The sequence below is a fragment of the Phasianus colchicus genome, chromosome Z (genome assembly GCF_987193195.1).
Source record: "Phasianus colchicus chromosome Z, bPhaCol1.hap1.1, whole genome shotgun sequence".
NCBI lineage: Eukaryota > Metazoa > Chordata > Aves > Galliformes > Phasianidae > Phasianus > Phasianus colchicus.
This window is the reverse complement of record NC_143476.1, coordinates 62,740,691-62,760,126: the sequence shown is the minus strand read 5'-3', so window position 1 is coordinate 62,760,126 and position 19,436 is coordinate 62,740,691. Positions and strand designations below refer to the sequence as shown.

At 35.5% G+C, this 19,436-nt stretch overlaps 1 protein-coding gene across 6 annotated transcripts in view; it reads right to left on the bottom strand.

The window, feature by feature from the left end:
* The window catches only part of PTPRD (protein tyrosine phosphatase receptor type D), a 353,935-nt gene that overhangs the window by 265,949 nt on the left and 68,550 nt on the right, over positions 1-19,436 (bottom strand). For all 6 annotated transcript variants that reach the window (XM_090132663.1, XM_090132658.1, XM_090132659.1 and 3 more), the window contains exon 2: positions 7,564-7,731. In XM_090132663.1, coding sequence (XP_089988789.1) covers positions 7,564-7,648 — 85 coding nt within the window. In that variant the 5' untranslated portion in view covers positions 7,649-7,731. The remainder of the gene's footprint in view (positions 1-7,563; positions 7,732-19,436) is intronic.

The window sequence follows — 19,436 nt, the reverse complement described above, 5'->3', positions numbered from 1 at the left end:
CTACAAATACGTTAGCAAAAAAAGCAAGGCTACAGTATATCTCTATTCTTTATTGGATATGGAATAATTCACAGTGATGAAGGATGAGAAAAAGGCGAAAGTAACCAAGAGTACTGAGGAAACTGATGAAAGTGCTTACCATTTATAATTAGTAATTTATAATTAGTCCTGTCTATATGGAAACATTCCAGATGCCTAGAGGCTAGCTAATATGGTGTCCACCTACAAGAAGGGTCTGAGGAACTACAAGCCTGTCAGCTTGACCTTGATGCCAAAGAAGGTAATGCACCAGTTCTTGAGTGCCTGCATACAGGACAATCAGGTGACCAGACTCAAACAACATGGGTTTATGAAAAGCAGGTTTTGCTTCACTAAGCTGATCTCCTTCTGTGACAAGGTGACCCATATAGTGGATGAGGGAAAGGCTGTGGATGTTGCATACCTATACTTTAATAAAGCTTTAAACATTGTTTTCCACAGTATTCTCCCAGAGAATCTAGCTGCTCATGGGCATACACTTCTCTGGGTAAGAAACTTTCTGAGTGGCTGGTGAATAGTACTAAATCCAATTTAAGGTTGGTCACACATGAGTTTTATCAGGGATCAGTACTGCGGCATTTTTTCTTCAGTATTTTTATCAATGATCTGTACAAAGGGATTGAGTGCACACTCAGTAAGCTTGCAGATGCCAGAAAGTTATGCTAATACACTTGAGGATAAAAACACTCTGCAGAGAGATCTGAATAGGCTAAATAAATGCATTTTGTCCAGCTGTATGGTATTCCAATAGGCTAAGTGCCAGCACCTGCACGTCAGTCATAACAACCCCATGCAGTGCTACAGGCTGAGGAAGAGTAGCTGGGAGAAAAGGACCTGAGGATACTGGTCGATAGCTGTCTTAATATGACCCAGCAGTGTATCCAGGTGGCTAAGAAGGCCAGTGGCATCCTGGCTTGTATCAGAAGTGTGGCCAGCAGGATGAAGTAAGTTACCATCCCCTGTATTCAGCACTAGTAAGTTGCACCTCAAATACTGCGTCCACTTTAGGTCCCTTAACCACGAATAGCATCAAGGTGCTGGAGCATGCCCAATGAAGAGCAATGAAGCTGGTGAAGAGTCTAGAGAACAAGCCTCAAGCTGCAGCTGAGAAAACAGGAATTATTTAGCTTAAAGAAAATAAGTCTTGGGAGAAACATTATTGCCCTCTACAACTACCTCGATGAAGCCTGTAGAAAGGTGGGAGTCTGTCTCTAATCCCAAGTGAAAATCAACAGGATATGAGGAAATGGCCTAAAGTTTTGCTAGGGGAGGTTCAGATTAGATATTAGGAAACATTTCTTCTGAACAGTTGTAAAAATGCACCATCAGGCAGATAGTATTTACAGAATACAGAACATTCCCATACATCAGTAATTTTGGAGGGAGTTTCCAGAAAGTCTACGAACTTTCATGGTGATAGTCTAGGAGTCCAGGAATTCATGGTGATACTTCTATATACTTTCAGATACTTCATGATTTGCTGAATCTGTAACTCAGAAATTCACTGCCAAAATGGATACTCCTATCTCCATTTCAGACATTGAGAGAAAAACCTAAAATAAGGAGTGAAAATATCCTAAACCAACTTAGCAGTTTTTGTGTTGTGTGAATAATTACCAAATATCTAACATTTCTACATATCTGCTTGTTTTTTTTTCCTTATGAATTGTTCCTACACTCAGAGTATTATATGTGCTTTTGTAAGCATTGTAAAAATACATTTAAAATATTTGAATATGTTCTTAAATGGTGTACCAGATCCAGACAGAATGGGATTCCTAGCCTGTTCTGACAAAGGAACATTAACGATGCTGATTTCTTAACTTGCCATTTGAAATAACTGATGCTAAAGGGAATAGCACACATACAGTTTCTGTTCACACTTGACATTAACTTAAATAATGTGGTACTGTCCATCTGTCCTCTGACATTAAAATACAGCTCCTTTCTTTACATTTTATTTTTAATTTTATAGTTCTTGCTATTGCTACAATTGAAAGCAATAACTGAAATAACCTCACTGTCAGAGTTTGAATCTGACAAATTTAGTCCTAGTTATCACAAGCGCTCATACAACAAAGCAGTTTCCGTATCAGGCATGTCTGCAAATAGGTCTTATGAAGCAATTCCAGAAAACAGTTGCTTGGTTTTATTTTGTTTTGTTTTGTTTGTTTGTTGTACTTGTTGTTTTCTTCTTCTTCTTCTTCTTCTTTTTTTTTTTTTTTTTTTTAATGTAAACCATGCATGTCCAATTGCAAGTTTTACTACAGAATAATTAATTTCAACAACATAATCATTTTAGAAGATCTATTATTTGACATAGTAGTCTTTAGAAGTAAAGATTTGAATGTGGACTGCCTGAATGTGTTTTGCCTTGCTGTAAAATGCCAAACAGTTATAAGAGATGTGATTATATTAGCTGTAACAGAAACAGGTGTTCTTTGAAAAACAAAGCCAAATAAAATGAAGGAATCAAATTGAACAAGGAAAAAAAAAAAAAAAAAGAGGAAAAATAACAAACATATTGGATTCCACCAATATCAAACTACCTTCTTCTGATCCTGTTTAGAAGATAATTTGTCTCAGTCCTTGCATTTGTTAAAGGTTATCACTGGCCTGTCAGCAAAGTTTCAGCTGTTCCCGATTCTACAAAAACCTTAAAAAGTTTTCCATCAGACAGCATGATAGGTGACACATGCCTCTGGAACCATAAAGCGTTCAAACAACTGGGAGTGGAAGTAGTACACAAGAAATGTATTCTTTATGATCAGTATTTTTTTGTTAATATTTTTTGTTAATATTTAGTTTGCCTTTTTATTGTTGGTTGCAACCACTTCTACTGAATGAAGAAAACTGTGGCTATCTTCTAAATCATCACATCAAAAGAAGCAGCATAAGCAAAATGTCAGAACAGAAGCTATGCAACCAAGAACGAAGAAAAAAATAAACAGAAAAAAAATACTGGAATGTAGCAGAAGGGTGTAGGGAATGGTGAAAATTATCATATTGTGTTCCGTGTGATTTTCTAAAATCACTAAGTAGGATGAATTACATCTATAGCAATGCATTAGATTCTACTAACACAAATGAATTTAAAGATGAAAGCCCAGGAACAAACATCTTACAAGGAACACCTTTCTTTGAACTCAGTGACTTGATATCTCATCGTTACAGAGGTCATAAAGAAATAGAATATCATATTCTATAGTTTGAACAGAAATCTGTTAAATAAATGGACTCTGTGACTGTCTACAAACTGTTCTTTCAAACTGGTAAGACAGACAGCTCATGCCATTAAAGCAGTGCTATGTATAAACCAATAAATGCATATCTGGCACACCAATTATGTATATCCTCTAATGTATGACATTTGTATGTACATAAATAAATATTCATGCAAGTTCAGATGTTACCAGTGTTATCAAATGGATCAATGTGCAGAAAACTTCTAGCTAGATAATAAACTCTGCCAATTAATTTAGAAAACTTGAGAAAAGCTCTCTCTTCTTATGAAAATATTGTGATATTACTAATTTCACAGTAGATAAGTATTGTCTTAACCTAGCTGCCTTTTATACTGTTGAGAGCAAGGCATACAATGATAAATACTGTAAACCAGCAGGCTGTACTTCTACAAACAGAAGGCTAAACAAATGTTTATAAATATATAAATATATATATTACAAAATATAAATAAGACAACTAAAAAAAAAGTCATATTACTTGAGATTTTACGTTTTCTATAGTTACATATACTTAACTAGAAATAAAGGAGTGAAATTATTTTACTACCTTTGAATATTGCTTACTTTGTTTAGTCAAGTTTAAATACTTTTTTCTAGCAGTCAGAGTCAGATCTTGGCCATGCACATGAAGGGCATGACGTCCTCATCAAGCCAGCTAGGGAAGGACTTTCTGGCAATTTTATATTGCATTCCTCTGAGAGAAGGCCACGTGTAAGTTAATCAGCTAGTGTCAGTGTATTTCAGAGTTTGAAGTATTACACAAAGATGATGTAAACCAAACAATTCTCATTCCCATGTTCATTTGTGAGAATAGCATTTGAATAGAAAAGAAGTACTAAATAATATTGTTAAAAGCCTCTTCAGGACAAGTAAGTAGTCTTCCTATTGGATTCCACACAATAGTGATACCACAGTGTGATGAGAAAAGCATGTATTCATTATTCCCGATAAAAATATAATGTAGTAGATATGTCAGGATACACTTCCTATTCCTTATCGGACACAGCCTTTACACATAGATGGAAAAAAAAAAAAAAAAAGACAATTTTTTTGTCCCCATTGTCTCATTTGTTATATGTTCTCCTTACTAAAACGGAATAAGGTTGTCTTGCCAGCAATTTATGAAGAATTTCAAAAGCAGGTCTGGACAACACCAGGGTCTGAAATCTTTACATAAAGAGCTATGGAAACAGGAGCAGTATCTGCAAATTTGGAGGGTAGACCAACTCCAGCAGAGTAGGAATTTTCCTTCAAGTCCTCAAGAAATCCATCAGAGAACAAATTACACATCTTTCTAGACACATGACAAACAGCAGAAATCTGTGCTTATGTCCAAACTACAAAATAATTGTCTTGTGGAAACTCAGCATATCTCCCAAATAAAGTGTGTGAGAGTGAAACATTACTGTGACTCTGCACAGTATAGACCCATAAATGCATATATGTCACACTACTTAATGTATACTATATAATGAACAACATCTGTATGCACATAAATAAACATCTGTGCAAATTCAAAGCTTACTAAGTGCTTGGAAATAACAGTCTGTCTTTATCCTCATATGTTAATGGAGGAGTAAGGTGAATGGTATTCATTACAAGAACTCTTTAGCTACTATTAAATATATCTCATAATTCAAGTTGGAATTTAATACAAGTCAATGAAAGTGAAGAAAATCTTACATTAGCTTTTGTTTTCATTATTAAATTACTTCCTTTTAAACTAAGTTCTTTGGAAATGAAACAAAATGAAAAGCATGTCTGAACTGAAAAATCAGTTTTAACTGTAGAGTTCTCGTAAAAATTGTACACATGCATTTCTAAAAATTTGGGGCAACTTCCACACTCAGTAACATTTTTTATCATTTGTAAGAAGAAAATAGAAGATTTTCCCATAAAGTAAGAGAGCCAAATTAAATAAAAACCTTCTGTATAAGTGAATATTCACCTCATGCTCACTCACTTTCTGCAGTGACTAATATAATTTAAAAGCATCACTACCCAAGTGGCAAAAGCCCTTTACAACAGTAAAACAGGTAGGGTCCATAGAAATGTACCTTTCAAAATTCAAATAAAGTCAAAAGTATTAAGCCAACAGATTACTCTAGAAACTGCACTTCCAGTCAAAAAGGTTTATCATCACTCCTCAAGCAAATACGGAAGCAAAAAATTTAATCTTTTATCATTAAGAGATTTTGGCATTTTTCTCCAGTCAGGAGAGCACACTAGCCCTGTGAATAATAAAAATATTAAGAATCTTCCTCTAAAAATCTTAGTTTCCTACAAGTAATTAATATTAACATTTACTGCTACGTCATTTTCCCTTATTCTTTCTATCTATTTCAGACCTTTTGTCCAGGCTGTTTTCAACAAGAGTACCTCTCACATAAAAACAAGTTGCTTTTCATACATTTTACAGAATTTATTCTGCATTAGACTACATCAATTCTAGCTACACTGGGAAGTCCTTCTAAGGCAAGTAGCAAAGTACAAAAGACAAATTCTTTTTTGTTTCATTTTATTTAAAATTAGTAAAAATCACAATAGTTTTCATAAATAATGTAGTGAGTTGTTAAATAGACTAACTATTTTTAAACTAAATGCCACACTATACTTAAAAAAAAAACTACTCTCATACCCCTTCCCTCCCACCCCCCTCCCCCCCCAAAAAAAAGAGCTACAAAATAGGGACTGTTCTGTTTATTGTAATATAACTATCAAATCTATATGTTTTTCTCATAAGACCAGGACTAACAAAGGATATTCTAGGTTCTGACTGTCCTTTTGCAAATTAATACCAGACCGAAGACAAAACAAAAATAATTAAATTTTAGTCTACTGGAGTTAGCTATTCTATTACATGAAGAAAAGGTATACCAGACTAAAAAATCTGTATTTCCTAAGCAAAGAATTTACTTTTAAAATAGGTAGTAAACTACTACTCCAGAAACTGCCAGCACATGGGCCCATTTCCTAATTAATTATTTGCTTGCTACAATGTTAAAATGTCCTCAGCTTCAACTTAGACACAATTATTCCAATTGATTATTATCTACCTGGAAAGATACCAAAGAATCTCAACTGTCAGTACTCTACAAATATGTACATTTTGCTCATATTTCTTTCATTTATTTTAACTTTCATGTTACTATAGTTTTAATAATAGTCTCATTATGTATAGAATTGGAAAAAAATTGCATCTCTTCCATTGCTATAATTTAGTATACCTGGAGTGCAGGTGGAGTGATAAGAAACTCTTCAACGTGCCTTTACTGAGAACTGACTTATCCAATGTTTCTTATGTTGATTTTATCTGTGTAAGTTACTATTTAATTCAACTGCTCCTTTGTTTTATAAACATGCATAAAAAATTACAAGTCTTCAAAAGTCAGAGTTGTAATGAAGTTATTGATTGGTGTACAGAATCACAAATATCTACTGGAAAAATATGCCTGAATCAACTGAACAACAGTCAGTCTGTAGTAAACCTCACTTTTTGCATTTGTACATAATTTCTCAAGAAGCAACAGGACAGCTGAGAGAAACAACACATGTAGACAAGGTAGCTGTAATGAGTTACCAAAAAAAATAAAAATAAAATAAAATAAAATAAAATAAAAAAGAAGGCACTGCTTTCCCATTAATAGTCAAACTAATTGGCCAAAATCCAACAGTTCCCTCCCTTCCCTAAGTACAAGTGAACATAGTTGCCTTTTCCAACAAAATTGTCACATATTTGGACCAGCCACTAAGTTGTCAGTTCTACATGATTTGTTTGGATACTGTACTCCACAACAGCTGTCAGAAATAATAAATTACAACAGCTGTTGTTGTTGTTACAAAGACCTGGAATTTTAATTGCAATGAATATTAATCTGGGGGGGGAGGGTGGGAAGGTGATTTTTTTTCTTTTTAACCAAATCAAAGAAATAAATACTTCAGCAATGACAGATGCATGAAACGTATTTAATGTACGTTTGTCAAGAAAAGCTGGTCTTTGTTTCTACTACATAACATTAAAGCAACAGTCTTCACATCTGAGCGGGACCATTAATTGCTTAAGAAAAGGGGCTTTTAGAAGAATAGTAAGGAAGTACCACAAATAATCCTTTTCAAATACTGTCTGTGATCTAGAGAGTATCTCACAGTGTTTTAAGAATTAATCAAAAAGAGGCTCATTCAGAGACCCATAGTAAACACCAGATAAAAAAAAAAAGAAAAAAAAAACCTGTTTGTTTATCCTGGGCAAGATCTAAGCACAAATGAACAATAAGCTTACTTTCAGCATCAGCACAGAGTAGCAAGCACAGGAGCACCACCACTGGCCTGACTACGTGCATCATCCAACAGCTTGGCACCAGCATGCTTTGGCAGCCTCGTTCTCACTGGCTCAGAAGCCACTGCGAGTCTGTCCAGTCTGAAATTTCAGATGAAATATTTTCAGAGCCTGTGGAACAGATAAAAGAAAGAGAGAAAAATGGTTAGCAGGTATGGGGCAGAAATTGTCCAATTTTTCTCAACATTTGCAAATTGGAACAAAGCAAATGTTTTAAGACATAAAATGGTAAGAATGAAAGAAAAGGAACTCGGTTCAGGCTATTGGTGTATATGAAAAAGACAGAATATATAGTATATGTTCATATGTCCAATGTATTTTGCAGTGTATTTTTCAAGGATTCAAGGATCTGTCACTCCCTGAATTGTCTACTCCACAACACCTTTTGAATCATATGAATCATCATTTTTAATGCAGTATATAATACAGCACTGGAATACTCATTTTGCAAGAAGGGATTCAAAATGGATTCAGTAAACAGAATAAAAGTCTATTTGCAAACAGCATACTGAGAGCTAATGCTTTGAAGTCTGGTAGAAATAACACAGTTAAATCTACTTCATGAGATATTCTTACAGACAACAAGTGTTAGCATATTAAACAATTCCTGGGGGTCAAAATTCCTGTTGTAATTTCCTCTACGTATGTGAATTATGCTAAACATTAAAAATGAATGAATGAATAAATAAATAAATAAATGATCCAGCATTAAATAAACAGATCAGATTCTAATTTGTTTAACCTCATTTACTGTGATCCACAATTGGATATGGTATGCTAAAAGAGCTACAACTCATGTACCTGCCTTTAAAAAGCAGTGTTCTGCTCAGTATAAGCTCATTGCATCTCAGCAAAGAACATAAAAATACTAGTGATATCTCCAAATAGCCTGATTACATTGTCAAGCTATCTGGAGATATCACTAGCATTTTTATGCCATCCAGAGTGACTTGGACAGGCTTGAGAAGAGGGCCCATGTCAACCTTGTGAAGTTCAGCAAAGCCAAGTGCAAGTTCCTGCACCTGGGTAGGGCCAGATTAAGCACAGCCACAGGCCAGGTGGAGCATGGCTTGAGAGCAATCCTGAGAAGAATTTCAGCATGTCAGCTGATGAAAGATTGTCATGGTTTTATGATTATTGGTTATTAGTATTCCACATCATAACACCATGCAGTGCACTGAGGGTTTAACTGTTAATGCTCAAGTTCCGGGTCCAGAAGAGAAGAAGAACTACATTCCCCAGAGGGCTTTGTGGTCAGAGAGGAGATGTAACTCCTGGCAAGGTCACCTGATGCACTCTTCTTCGTCTGCTTTTCTTTATCTCCCTGCTGCTCAATTGGACTGCATATCTCACGTCAGCATTATGCTGAGGCCTATCCACCTTTTAGACATTCTCTCTCTAATTATATTTGATTTATTAGCTTCAATTCTAATTACATTGCATTTTAGTGTGTTATCTGACATTCTGATACCAAATTTAGTAAATTAGTTTGTTTTTCCTCAGATCGTTGCCGCTGTTTTTAATTATTTTTTGGGCCTGCTGTTTTCCTTTTCCGGAAGCGTGGATTTTGCGAAATCTCCACCCTGCTAGTCACAAGACTGGACCAAACCAACCCGTAAAACGTTGACAAACATCTAACATGAGCTGGCAGTGTGCACTTGCAGCCCAGAAGGCCAACTATATTCTGGGTTATATCAAGAGAAACTTGACCAGCAGGTAAAGGGAGATGATTCTACCCCTCTCCTCTGCTCTCATGAGAACCCAGCTGGAGTCAGAGGCCCCCAACACAAGAAGGACCTAAGACTGTTGGAACAGGTCCAGAGGAGGGCCACAAAGTTGACCAGAGGGCTGGAGCACCTCCCCTATGAGGACAGACTGAGAAAGTTTGGGAGCTTCAGTCTGAAGGAGAAAGGCCCAGGGCAACCTTATAGTGGCCTTCCAGTACCTAAGGGGGCCTACAGGAAAACTGGGAAGGGATTTTTTAGAAGGGCATGTAGCAATAGGATAAAGGGAAATGGTTTTCAATTGGAAGAGGGTGGATATATACTAGATGTCAGGAAGAAATTCTTTCCTTTCAGAGTGGTGAGAACAGATTCCCCTGAGAGTTTGTGGATATCCCCTCACTGGAAGTATTTAAGGGCAGACTAGATGGGGCTTTGAGCAGCCTCGTCTACTGGGAGATGTCCCTGCCTACAGCAGGGAGGTTGGAACTAGATAATCTTAAAGGTTCTTCCAACCCAAACCATTTTATGATTCTATGATTGTCACTGAAATACACTGAAATTTAATTGTACTTTTCCAAGGGCCTACAACACATAATCTTTGGCAAGTGTGAAGTCTAACTTAAGCACAATAAAGAGAGCAGATACTATCTTTTTCATCACCACACATGAGTAGTTTCTAAGCATTGAAGATAAAAACTAAAAGGGAGGAGAAAAATTATACTAATTGCCATTCCACTAGATAGATCTTACAGATTTGTGGGTGGTATAAAGAGCCCATTTTAAAGTACAGCACAATGTTCAAAGAATCTGCTCAAGGAAGAAGAAAAGATAGGAGCAGCTGTTAGAAAACTAGTGCTGTTATGAATCTCTTTTGTTAAATTCTTTCTTGAATCAGCTTCTGCTATCAAAAAATACAAATCTAAGAAATCTTCACAGAGAAAGTGCTGAAGGCACCAGCTCCCTCCTTTCATTGCTACCGTTCTCATGCCAGCATTTCAAATGACAGCAAAGTCCATGAGACATCAGTCCTGTCGGACTCAATTTGTGTCTGTGCAAGCGTATCAGAGCCAACTGCTACATAATGATTTCAATGCTATGACAAAGATGAAGATGTATGAAATGCAATTCCAAGGAAGAGATAATTTTGATTTTGCTTCTGCTAGCATGCAAGGGTTGCAAGGACTAAACTAACTCCAAAGGAAGCTGACCTGTGGACAAAATCTTGTATTTTAATTGTCATGCAAAGATTCTAGCTGACATGCATGAAGTTGAAGAGCAGAAACATGACAGATAGTAAGATTTGTGCTGGAACCATAAACTGCTCCCTTTGGCAGGAGAGGAAGTGGAGAGGAAACAACACTGATAATTAATGGGGGGAGTAGAGGAGGGAAAAATAAGGTGTCCATAAAAGTGCTTGTTTACACTTCCACTGAAGTAGCAAATGTGGTACCTAGTAGAAAAATAGCTATTCACTCCAGGAAAAAAAAAAAAAAAAAGGAATTTTAAATATTTCATGACTGTGATTTGTGACTATGAACATTCTTCCTTCAGAAGGTCTTAGAAAATTAAGGGATAGATCACAGAATCTGTCAAAGAAAAGGTTGAAAAGAAAAATGAGCCTTTTTTCTTTTGTTGTCAGTTTAAAAAAATACACGCCATTCATTCACTGTAAATGCACATAGAAATACTGCATTCACTGTATCTACATTCAAGTTGATATTTGTTATCACTCAGATTATGCATTCCAAAACCCTCAGTACTTCCTTATTTGCTGTTCCTGAGTGTCATAGTGTTAGCTAACCTGATTAACACACTAACAAACTTTCCAGGAGACTGTGCCTGTTGTTTTCTATCTCCTGACTTTGGATATTTTAGGTCAAGTAAGCAGAAGATAGTAGATTTGATTCCCTTTCTTTCAAATGACTTGAAAATATTGTCTGTACAGTCATGCAGATGATGGTTTGAAATTACTAGACAGAAGCCAGAAAAGAGACCAGCAGTTTGAACTAGATGATCTTAGATGCCTTTTCCAATCTTAATGATTCTATGATTCTATCAAGCTTGGCCATATAACTGCTTCAGATTTGCATTTAAAAAAAAAAAAAAAAAAAAAAAATCATTTCAGCCAGGGGCACCACTACAGACAACAGTGCCAAACTTAATGCTGGTAGCCGGCTTATATCTAGATCAACACTGATTTGTGAAAACTGAAACAATTCCTTACAAGATCTAAATACATGCTAATTTCGTAATTCCAAAGTTAAAAGTTCATCTAAATGTATTCTTAAAATAGATAGTCTCTTCTTTTTTGCATTTCCTCCTGTCAGTGGCTTATTATATCAAGAGTAGAGTACCAGAGACACTGACAACACACACAGCAGTTGTAGAATGAATTTATACTATTTTCTTCTTCAAAATGCCATTGTCTGTCTTTCAGGATGTACTCACATTATGGCATTTTCTTAGCAGTCTTTCTTACAACATCCATATTACATAACTGCAAAAAGATCAGTATTTTTTCCTAATAGAAAATGGATCACAGTAGCTGTGAAGAGATCAACAGTTATTACCAAAATAACAAAAGATTTTCTTTAGGATAATTCCTGCAGAAATTGCATAAATAAATTATTGCAGTATTAAGTCATTAAAACACTGTTGCTTTGAATATGAAAAGCTTTGAAGGAGTTACAACTGAATTACTATTTTTTCCCTTAACCAGTGTTCTGCTATCTTTCCTGAAACTTTTAATACAAGAGTGAAACAAAAAGGTGGAATTGAGTAATATATTTATCACTAGCAGATATGTAAATATCAGATTAGACATTCACTTATAAAGTGCAGAGACATAGAAGAATTTTACTGGGAACAAGGCAGATGACAGTACCAGGGCAGTGGCATACACATCAGCTTCCCTTGAAAGGATCAGCTGCATGAACGAAACATTTGAACAATGAGCTACCACTGTGCAGTTTGATTATTTCTCCACTGAGAGTAATTTTTCAATACTTCGGAAGAGTGGCCTCTGCTCCAAGAAGGTCAAAGTTACAAAAAAATATTTACCTGGAGGCAAATTTTAAAACAATAAAACAATATTTTTATTTAAAACAATAACAATATATAACAATAATAACCCCCCCCCCCCCTTTTTTTTAATGTATTTTGATTTGCCCACCTTTGCATACCTAATTGTACCTGTACATGCTTGATAACACTGTCTCTTGGAAGAGACTTGAACACAAACATAAAAGAAGTCATACCACATTGGGACGAATGGAAATAAAGTTTATGCATGAAAGCATTACAAAATTTTGGCATACAGGACTGTTTAGATATGAGTGCTTGTTTGTACTATTCTGAACAAGATTTGTAGTTTCATCTTTAAATTTTGAAATTGTTTAGGAGAAATTTCAAGATTACTTCTTATTTAAGATTATTTAAAGATTTTAATTCAAGACCCTTTTTTAGGTAAAAAGGACACATAGGAAAAGAGCCAAATAGAGTAGGGGTGTGGGTTTTTTTGTTTGTTTGTTTGTTTTTTGTTTGTTTATTTTAATATTGTTCTTGCAAGTATTGGCACGCAAAGATTGAAACAGAAGAATGCACTGATATTTTGTTTCTACTCTTCCTTCACCACACCCACAATCCAAATTTACATCAGTCACAGATTTCTACTACCATACATATACAAATGAAGAGATACAACTGAGAAATTTGAAACATCACTGAAATCAAGTGAAGGCACATGGGCCAATACTTCAAATCTTTGCCTATCAACTAAGATCTCTCCTCATAAAAGAAAATAAACAGATTTCATAGACAAGTCATGGCTGAAAAAGCCTGACTGACGGCTGAATCATCACCGGAAAGAATATGAAAAAAAAAAAAAAAAAAAAAAAAAAAAAAAAAAAAAAGCATTATACTAACATTCATATACTGTTTCACCCAGATGAATTCAGAAAGGCCCCTGGGTAAAATCACATTTTTTAAATGGAATAAAATGTATTTTCCACAGTTCTACATTTAGTTTGCTCTATTGATTAAACATGATAAAGTTTTCATAGTTGATATGCTATAGAAATTCTATGCTTCAATTCTTTTTGGTTTGTTGTTGTTGTTAATAAAAAAAGCAAAAACACAAGCACATGACCAAGGACGATTAAAAGCCAGCTAGGTGTTGCAAACCTTAATCTTATCAGTCTCTGCATAACAGTATACCTTAGTGCTCCTCTATCATTTCTTTATTTCTTTATTACAGTTATGCCATCATGACTCATTTACAATGGTAGCTTTCTGATCTCAAGCAAGCCTTTGAACTACACCAGTATAAAAACATCACTAAGTTGCAGTGACAGATGGAATTTTACTTACAATAAACAATTTAAAAATTGTATGTTTTTAATTATCATCAGTTACATAAAACCTGCTCATAAGTTCTCATTTACCTGAATACCGAAAAACCTCTGACATAGTAGTCACTTTTGCAGATTGTAAGAACTTCCCTTATCCATGGTGCACAAAAAATTAACAACATTCTGCATTCTATTAGGCTGTTTACAGAAGACTAAAATAATCTCTAATGTATTTTTGGTAAGCCAAAATGATTTATTATGCTGCAGAGCTTTATATGATTGAAGACCTTGATTGGCTCAGGTCAATAGAAATTTTGGCATGTGGGTTAGGATTCTTTCTTGTGACTTTAAGAAATCAATATACATGCCAACAGAAGGGATGTTTGCCTGAAAAGTACAGAGTCTGCCAATACTCCCAAGACTTGACTCCAGTCTGTTAATAATCCTGTAAACTACTTACCTATGGTTGCCCCGAAATAGTCCAGTTATAACTTTCCCAAATTTGAAATTTAATACAGCCTTTCTCAAACAACAGAGTTAGAAATAGAATGAAATCAACATTTTTTTAGAATATTATCTTTCATCATTTGGAAGAGACAAAAAGTTTCCTAGAATATATCAGATCTAACTCTTACTAACCGATTAATTTGAATTATTTACCTCCAAAGTCTGTTTTAAGAACAAATGCAATTATTGTTTCTATGTAAAAACTCATGCAGATTGATTTTTGCCTTTGCCTTCTGTTTCAAAAGAAGAAAAACAGAAAAAACAAATCGTCAGGTTAGTTTTCACATCAAGTCAGCCTTCCCCTACGTTCTCCCTCACAACATACTATCCTAAATAGAAAAGAAACCAAAGAAGCAAAAACGAACAAAAAAAAAAAAAAAAAAAAGAAAGACAAACAAAAATACCAGAAACCCACAAATCTGTCAGTGTCTACTGCATTATTCAAACTATACTGTTTCTGTGATATGCATTGTTGCTTCAGGATATGCAAGTGAGCCACATAACAAAATTTTCTTAAAACCCTGGGCTATAGACTGCATACTTATCAGACAGTCCCAAGAGAGGAGCTACTTTTGTTTTAGATGAACTTGGCCTCTTTTGTGTCCTTATGGTATTGATACCATGAAATAATGAGTTGAGGCTGGGCCTTGTCTTTAGGATCTCATGTAGTTGAACCATGCTGAGTACTGCAAATATTAAAATAAAGCTAGAAATATATTCACAAGTCAGAAGATAACAGGTCAAATCTGACTTCAACATTGCAAGGAATCTTTTCTCTATTATATTACTCTGCAATTTCTTCTTTTATGACTTTTCTTTTTCCTTTTCACTTTACAGTTTTGTTTCAGTACTATCCAATATACTTCTTACCTAATCAGATTGAAGCGTGACTGACTGAGACAGTGAATTTGCAGTATACACAGGACAGTAATCCAGCTGCAGCTAGTTTAGCCAGACTGCACTTTATTATAACATTGCTGATGGCAATACAATCGTATTAGAGGAAGAGATGGAGAACTGAAATGGCTATTTTTCAAAAGTAGATGGCATTATAAAATGATTTGATAATAAATTACAAAAACTTCCTGAAGCAATAAAAGCACTATGTATTTCCAATACTGAGATATGACATAATGGCACATAGTTGTCCACAGTTTCTCTTTTGGAGAAATTAAGATGAGGACTACAAACTTTTATATTCAATAGTTTTTATTTTACTAGAAGGAAAATGAAAAAGTAGTGTTATGCATACTGAAAAAGAGTTAAAATTAAAAAAAAAAAAAAAAAAAAAAAAAAGTTTTATTCTTAGAAGCTTCCCTACTAAGGAAAGTATCACTTGCTACACTTTCAGATACTCAAACACATTTCCTAACATCGACAGGCCAATTTTGATATAGAACAAAATCCTTTGTTAAGATCCTCTGCAAAGCCAGAAGTATGGTTCAAAATGTTGTTTACTTACAGTATACATTGAAAACTAATGTTTATTTGTAAGTGGTAGAAATGAGTGACTTAGTATGGCCACTTCAAGCGCTTCACAGATCTGATACCTCATCTCCTTTAGACAGAAATTAAGGGTTACATCCTCAAAGACCTATTACATTTAATTTGGTAAAAGCAACCGAGAACAAGAAGAAATTATCTCCATAAGAAACTCTATTACTAACAATCAAACAGTCCAAGAGCATTTTCTGACATTTACAGTCGTACCTGAGGATGAGTGTTAACTTACTTTATTATGAGAATATGTGACTACAAAACTCCCAAGAAAAATATTTTGCCTTTAGTAGCAGAAAAGCTTTGCTAAACAAATAGTAAACTCAGTCTTTAATGATTAATTTCAAAGAAGTTAGTTGTTATCTGATCCTATTGTCACATTAGGGATGCATTAATTTAATAAATTGCAAAACAATATCCCTAAAGCACACATAATTTAACATTTCCCCCAGAAAAGATTGTCCTTCAAGTGGAATGTAATGCTATTCATATTCAACATCTAGAAGTAATTTCTGCATTATAGCTCCGAGAATTCTGAAAAAAGTTGAACTTAATTTTACTGGTTAAGAAATTCTTTGTTTCTTGTGGATAAATAGTAAGTATACATTAACTAGTCTATAGTTTGCTGGCTTGTGCATTTAAGAGGAGGGGTTCCCAATGAGGAGAGGAGAGGAGAGGAGAGGAGAGGAGAGGAGAGGAGAGGAGAGGAGAGGAGAGGAGAGGAGAGGAGAGGAGAGGAGAGGAGAGGAGAGGAGAGGAGAGGAGAGGAGAGGAGAGGAGAGGAGAGAGGAGGTCTTACATAATAATGAATAATGAATAATGAATTTTCAGAAGATTCTTCTTCAAGGCCCACCTACCCTACCTTTCAGTTATATACGCCTTGTTTCCCTAAGCCCTAAATAAAGAAAAAATTTCTCTGCCTCTCCCTTCCCTCCAAAAATGCCTCTAAAAACAGCTAAGGAAGAAACAGCTTGCAATATAGGAAGTAACAACAACAAAAAGTTGAAATGCTACATTGACATTGATTTTAGTCCTTACACTCTTGGTACTACAAAACTACCTTACTTTGCAAGAGAGTTCTGTACTATTGTAACATGTTCTTAAATAATTTTGTATCTTCTGTATACATCACTAAGTCTAAGCTAAATATAGAAAGGGGGATATAAGTATGCACAGCATTAATTAGTACAGTAGTAGTCATTTCTTTTTGAGTTTAAAATGTTCTCTATGTTTTGAAGTGGGTGTTCATTCACATTGTTTTGTCTAGGCAACATAGTATACTCAAATGTTTCAGCTGCGTGAATATTTTAATAAAAGCAAAGTCCTCTGAGATTTATGGTTCACCCTCCTACATCTCTGTTAGACTACTGAAACAGAATATAATGCATTATGTAAATCCTAATGCATTCTCCACTGTTTTGCCACCTCTTCAGAAAGCATTTCAGCAAGTACTTTTCAAGTCTAAGTCCTGTAATAGCTTCCCAAGCACTCAACTTTTTGGGTTGCATTGCAGAAAAAAACTGTGACTGTACTCTGTTACAAACATGCTGAACTGAGTGAAAAGGTAATAATTTCAAACATAATTGTCAATTGCTTACTGACATTATTCCTCAGCCTTTTCTGCAATCTCTCCTCTGGCTAGCTTCAATGAAAATGGGAAAATAAACACTGACAGTTAGAAATAATAAATTTGAACTATATGCAGCTATGGAACTTTAGTATAAAAACCAACTATGCAGTATAGTAAGGACTACAGCAATGTTAAACAGGTGCTGTCATACTGCAGCAGTGGTTTTTCTCTCCATATATTGGAATTGTTCCATCCTGCTCAAATAATTCCAATATATAATATTTTTTTATATACACAAAACCTTTCTCATAAATTATTCTTTTGACTTTTTATGAAATAGACCTCATGCATTTCTTTTTATCTTACAGACAAATCAGAAATAATATTACAAATAGATGAAATTGCAAAATTACAGAAACAGTTGATGGCCTCTCTTTTAAAAAAACATTCAGAAAGCAGAAGAAACTGAAATAAGAATAGGACACCAAAAGGACTTTATTATCTTAATTATGTTTTTTGCCTTAAAAAAAAAATATATATATATATATATATGTAGCTGATAAAATATAAAAAATGGTGTCTCACATTAGAACTCAGTCATTTAGGGTGTCAGAGAATCATAGAATGGCTTGGGTTGGAAGGGACTTCAAAGATCATCAAGTTGCAGTCCCTCCTGCCATGGGTAAGGTTGTTATCCACCAGATCCAACAGCCCAACAACCCATAAATCCTGATCTTGAATGCCCACAGGGATGCAGCATCTACAGCTTCTCTGGGCAGCCTGTGCCAGTGCCTCTCATCCTTCTGAGTGAAGAATTTCTTCCTAACACCTAACGTAAACCTCTCTGCTTTCAGTTTAAATCCATTTCCCCCTTGACCTATCAATATCTACCTGCATAAAAAAGTTGGCCCCCATTCTGCTTTCAAGTTCCTTTCTTACTAGAAGATCACATTGAGGAGTATTCTGTTCCCAGCTCCTCAGAGTCTTCCCAGGAAGTTGGGAAGCTTCCCCCTGGAGCCCCCTAGAACCTCTTCCCCAAGCTAAACAATCCCAACTTTCTCAACTTCTCATCATAAAAGAGGTGTTCCAGCCCTCCGTTCATTATTGTGACCCTAATCTGTTGGACCATCTCTTGTCATGGTTTTTGTAATTTTTTGGTTTTTGTAATTTTTTGGTTTTTGTATTCTGCCTCATAACATCATGTAGTGCACTCGGAGTTAAAATGTTAATGCTGCAATTCCGGGTACCTGTACCTGTACGTCACAGAAATCATGGGATCTGGCCTTTCCAGGTTGGGCGGTCTCTTACTGCGTAGCAGTGGGCGTTGGAGGGTGCTTTCCTAGCCGTACCAAGCTTTTAAGGTTCAATCTCAGGAACTCTCTCTCTCTCTTATTTTATTTGATTTATTACTTTCAATTTCAACTAGATTGTATGATATTGTGTTATTTTGCATTCCGATATCATAGTCAGTAAAATAAGTTTTCCACCATAGATTATTACAGCTGTTTTTTTTTGTTTCCTCTCTCTCCTCCCCCCCCCCCCGTCCCCGTCCCACCTCCCCCTTCATTGAGCCCAGCTCCCATCTCCCTTTTCCTTCCCATTTTGTGGGACTGGGGGTGCAGGTGGGGGGGGGTGGAGAGCAGCGGCCTACTGCCCCTCTGTCACGGGCATAGATTGATCTAGTTAAGTCTGTGACAGTTTTTTTGGTGGAGAATGCGGGCAATAGCTGCTTTTTAGCTTTTAGAACAAATCTGTCTCTCTGCTCTTGGAGAGCTTTGTTAGTAAACTTTATCAGCAGTTCAGTTTTCTGTGCTGAAAAACTTGACCTTGAAAGCCCAGGCGGACTGCCAGTACTCTGGGATATTCGTAAACTTTGAGCACTGCTTAGTCTGGGCAGTGCTTTTTCACTGTTTTTTGTTTGGTTGGTTGGTTGGTTTTCTTTTCTTCTCTTGTCAGCCTCCATTCATTATCCCTTTTTAGCAGCTACCAGCAATGAACCCACTCCTTATCATTGGAGCGCTGTGTAAGGGATTAAAAGCCATTATGTTTCTCCAACGTACTGGCCAATTATCAACACCATGATCTCTTGTTGTGGAACTGTGTTTATAAATAATCAAACAAGGGCACTGATGGAGACACCTGCATGGTACGTATATGCAATGTGCTATG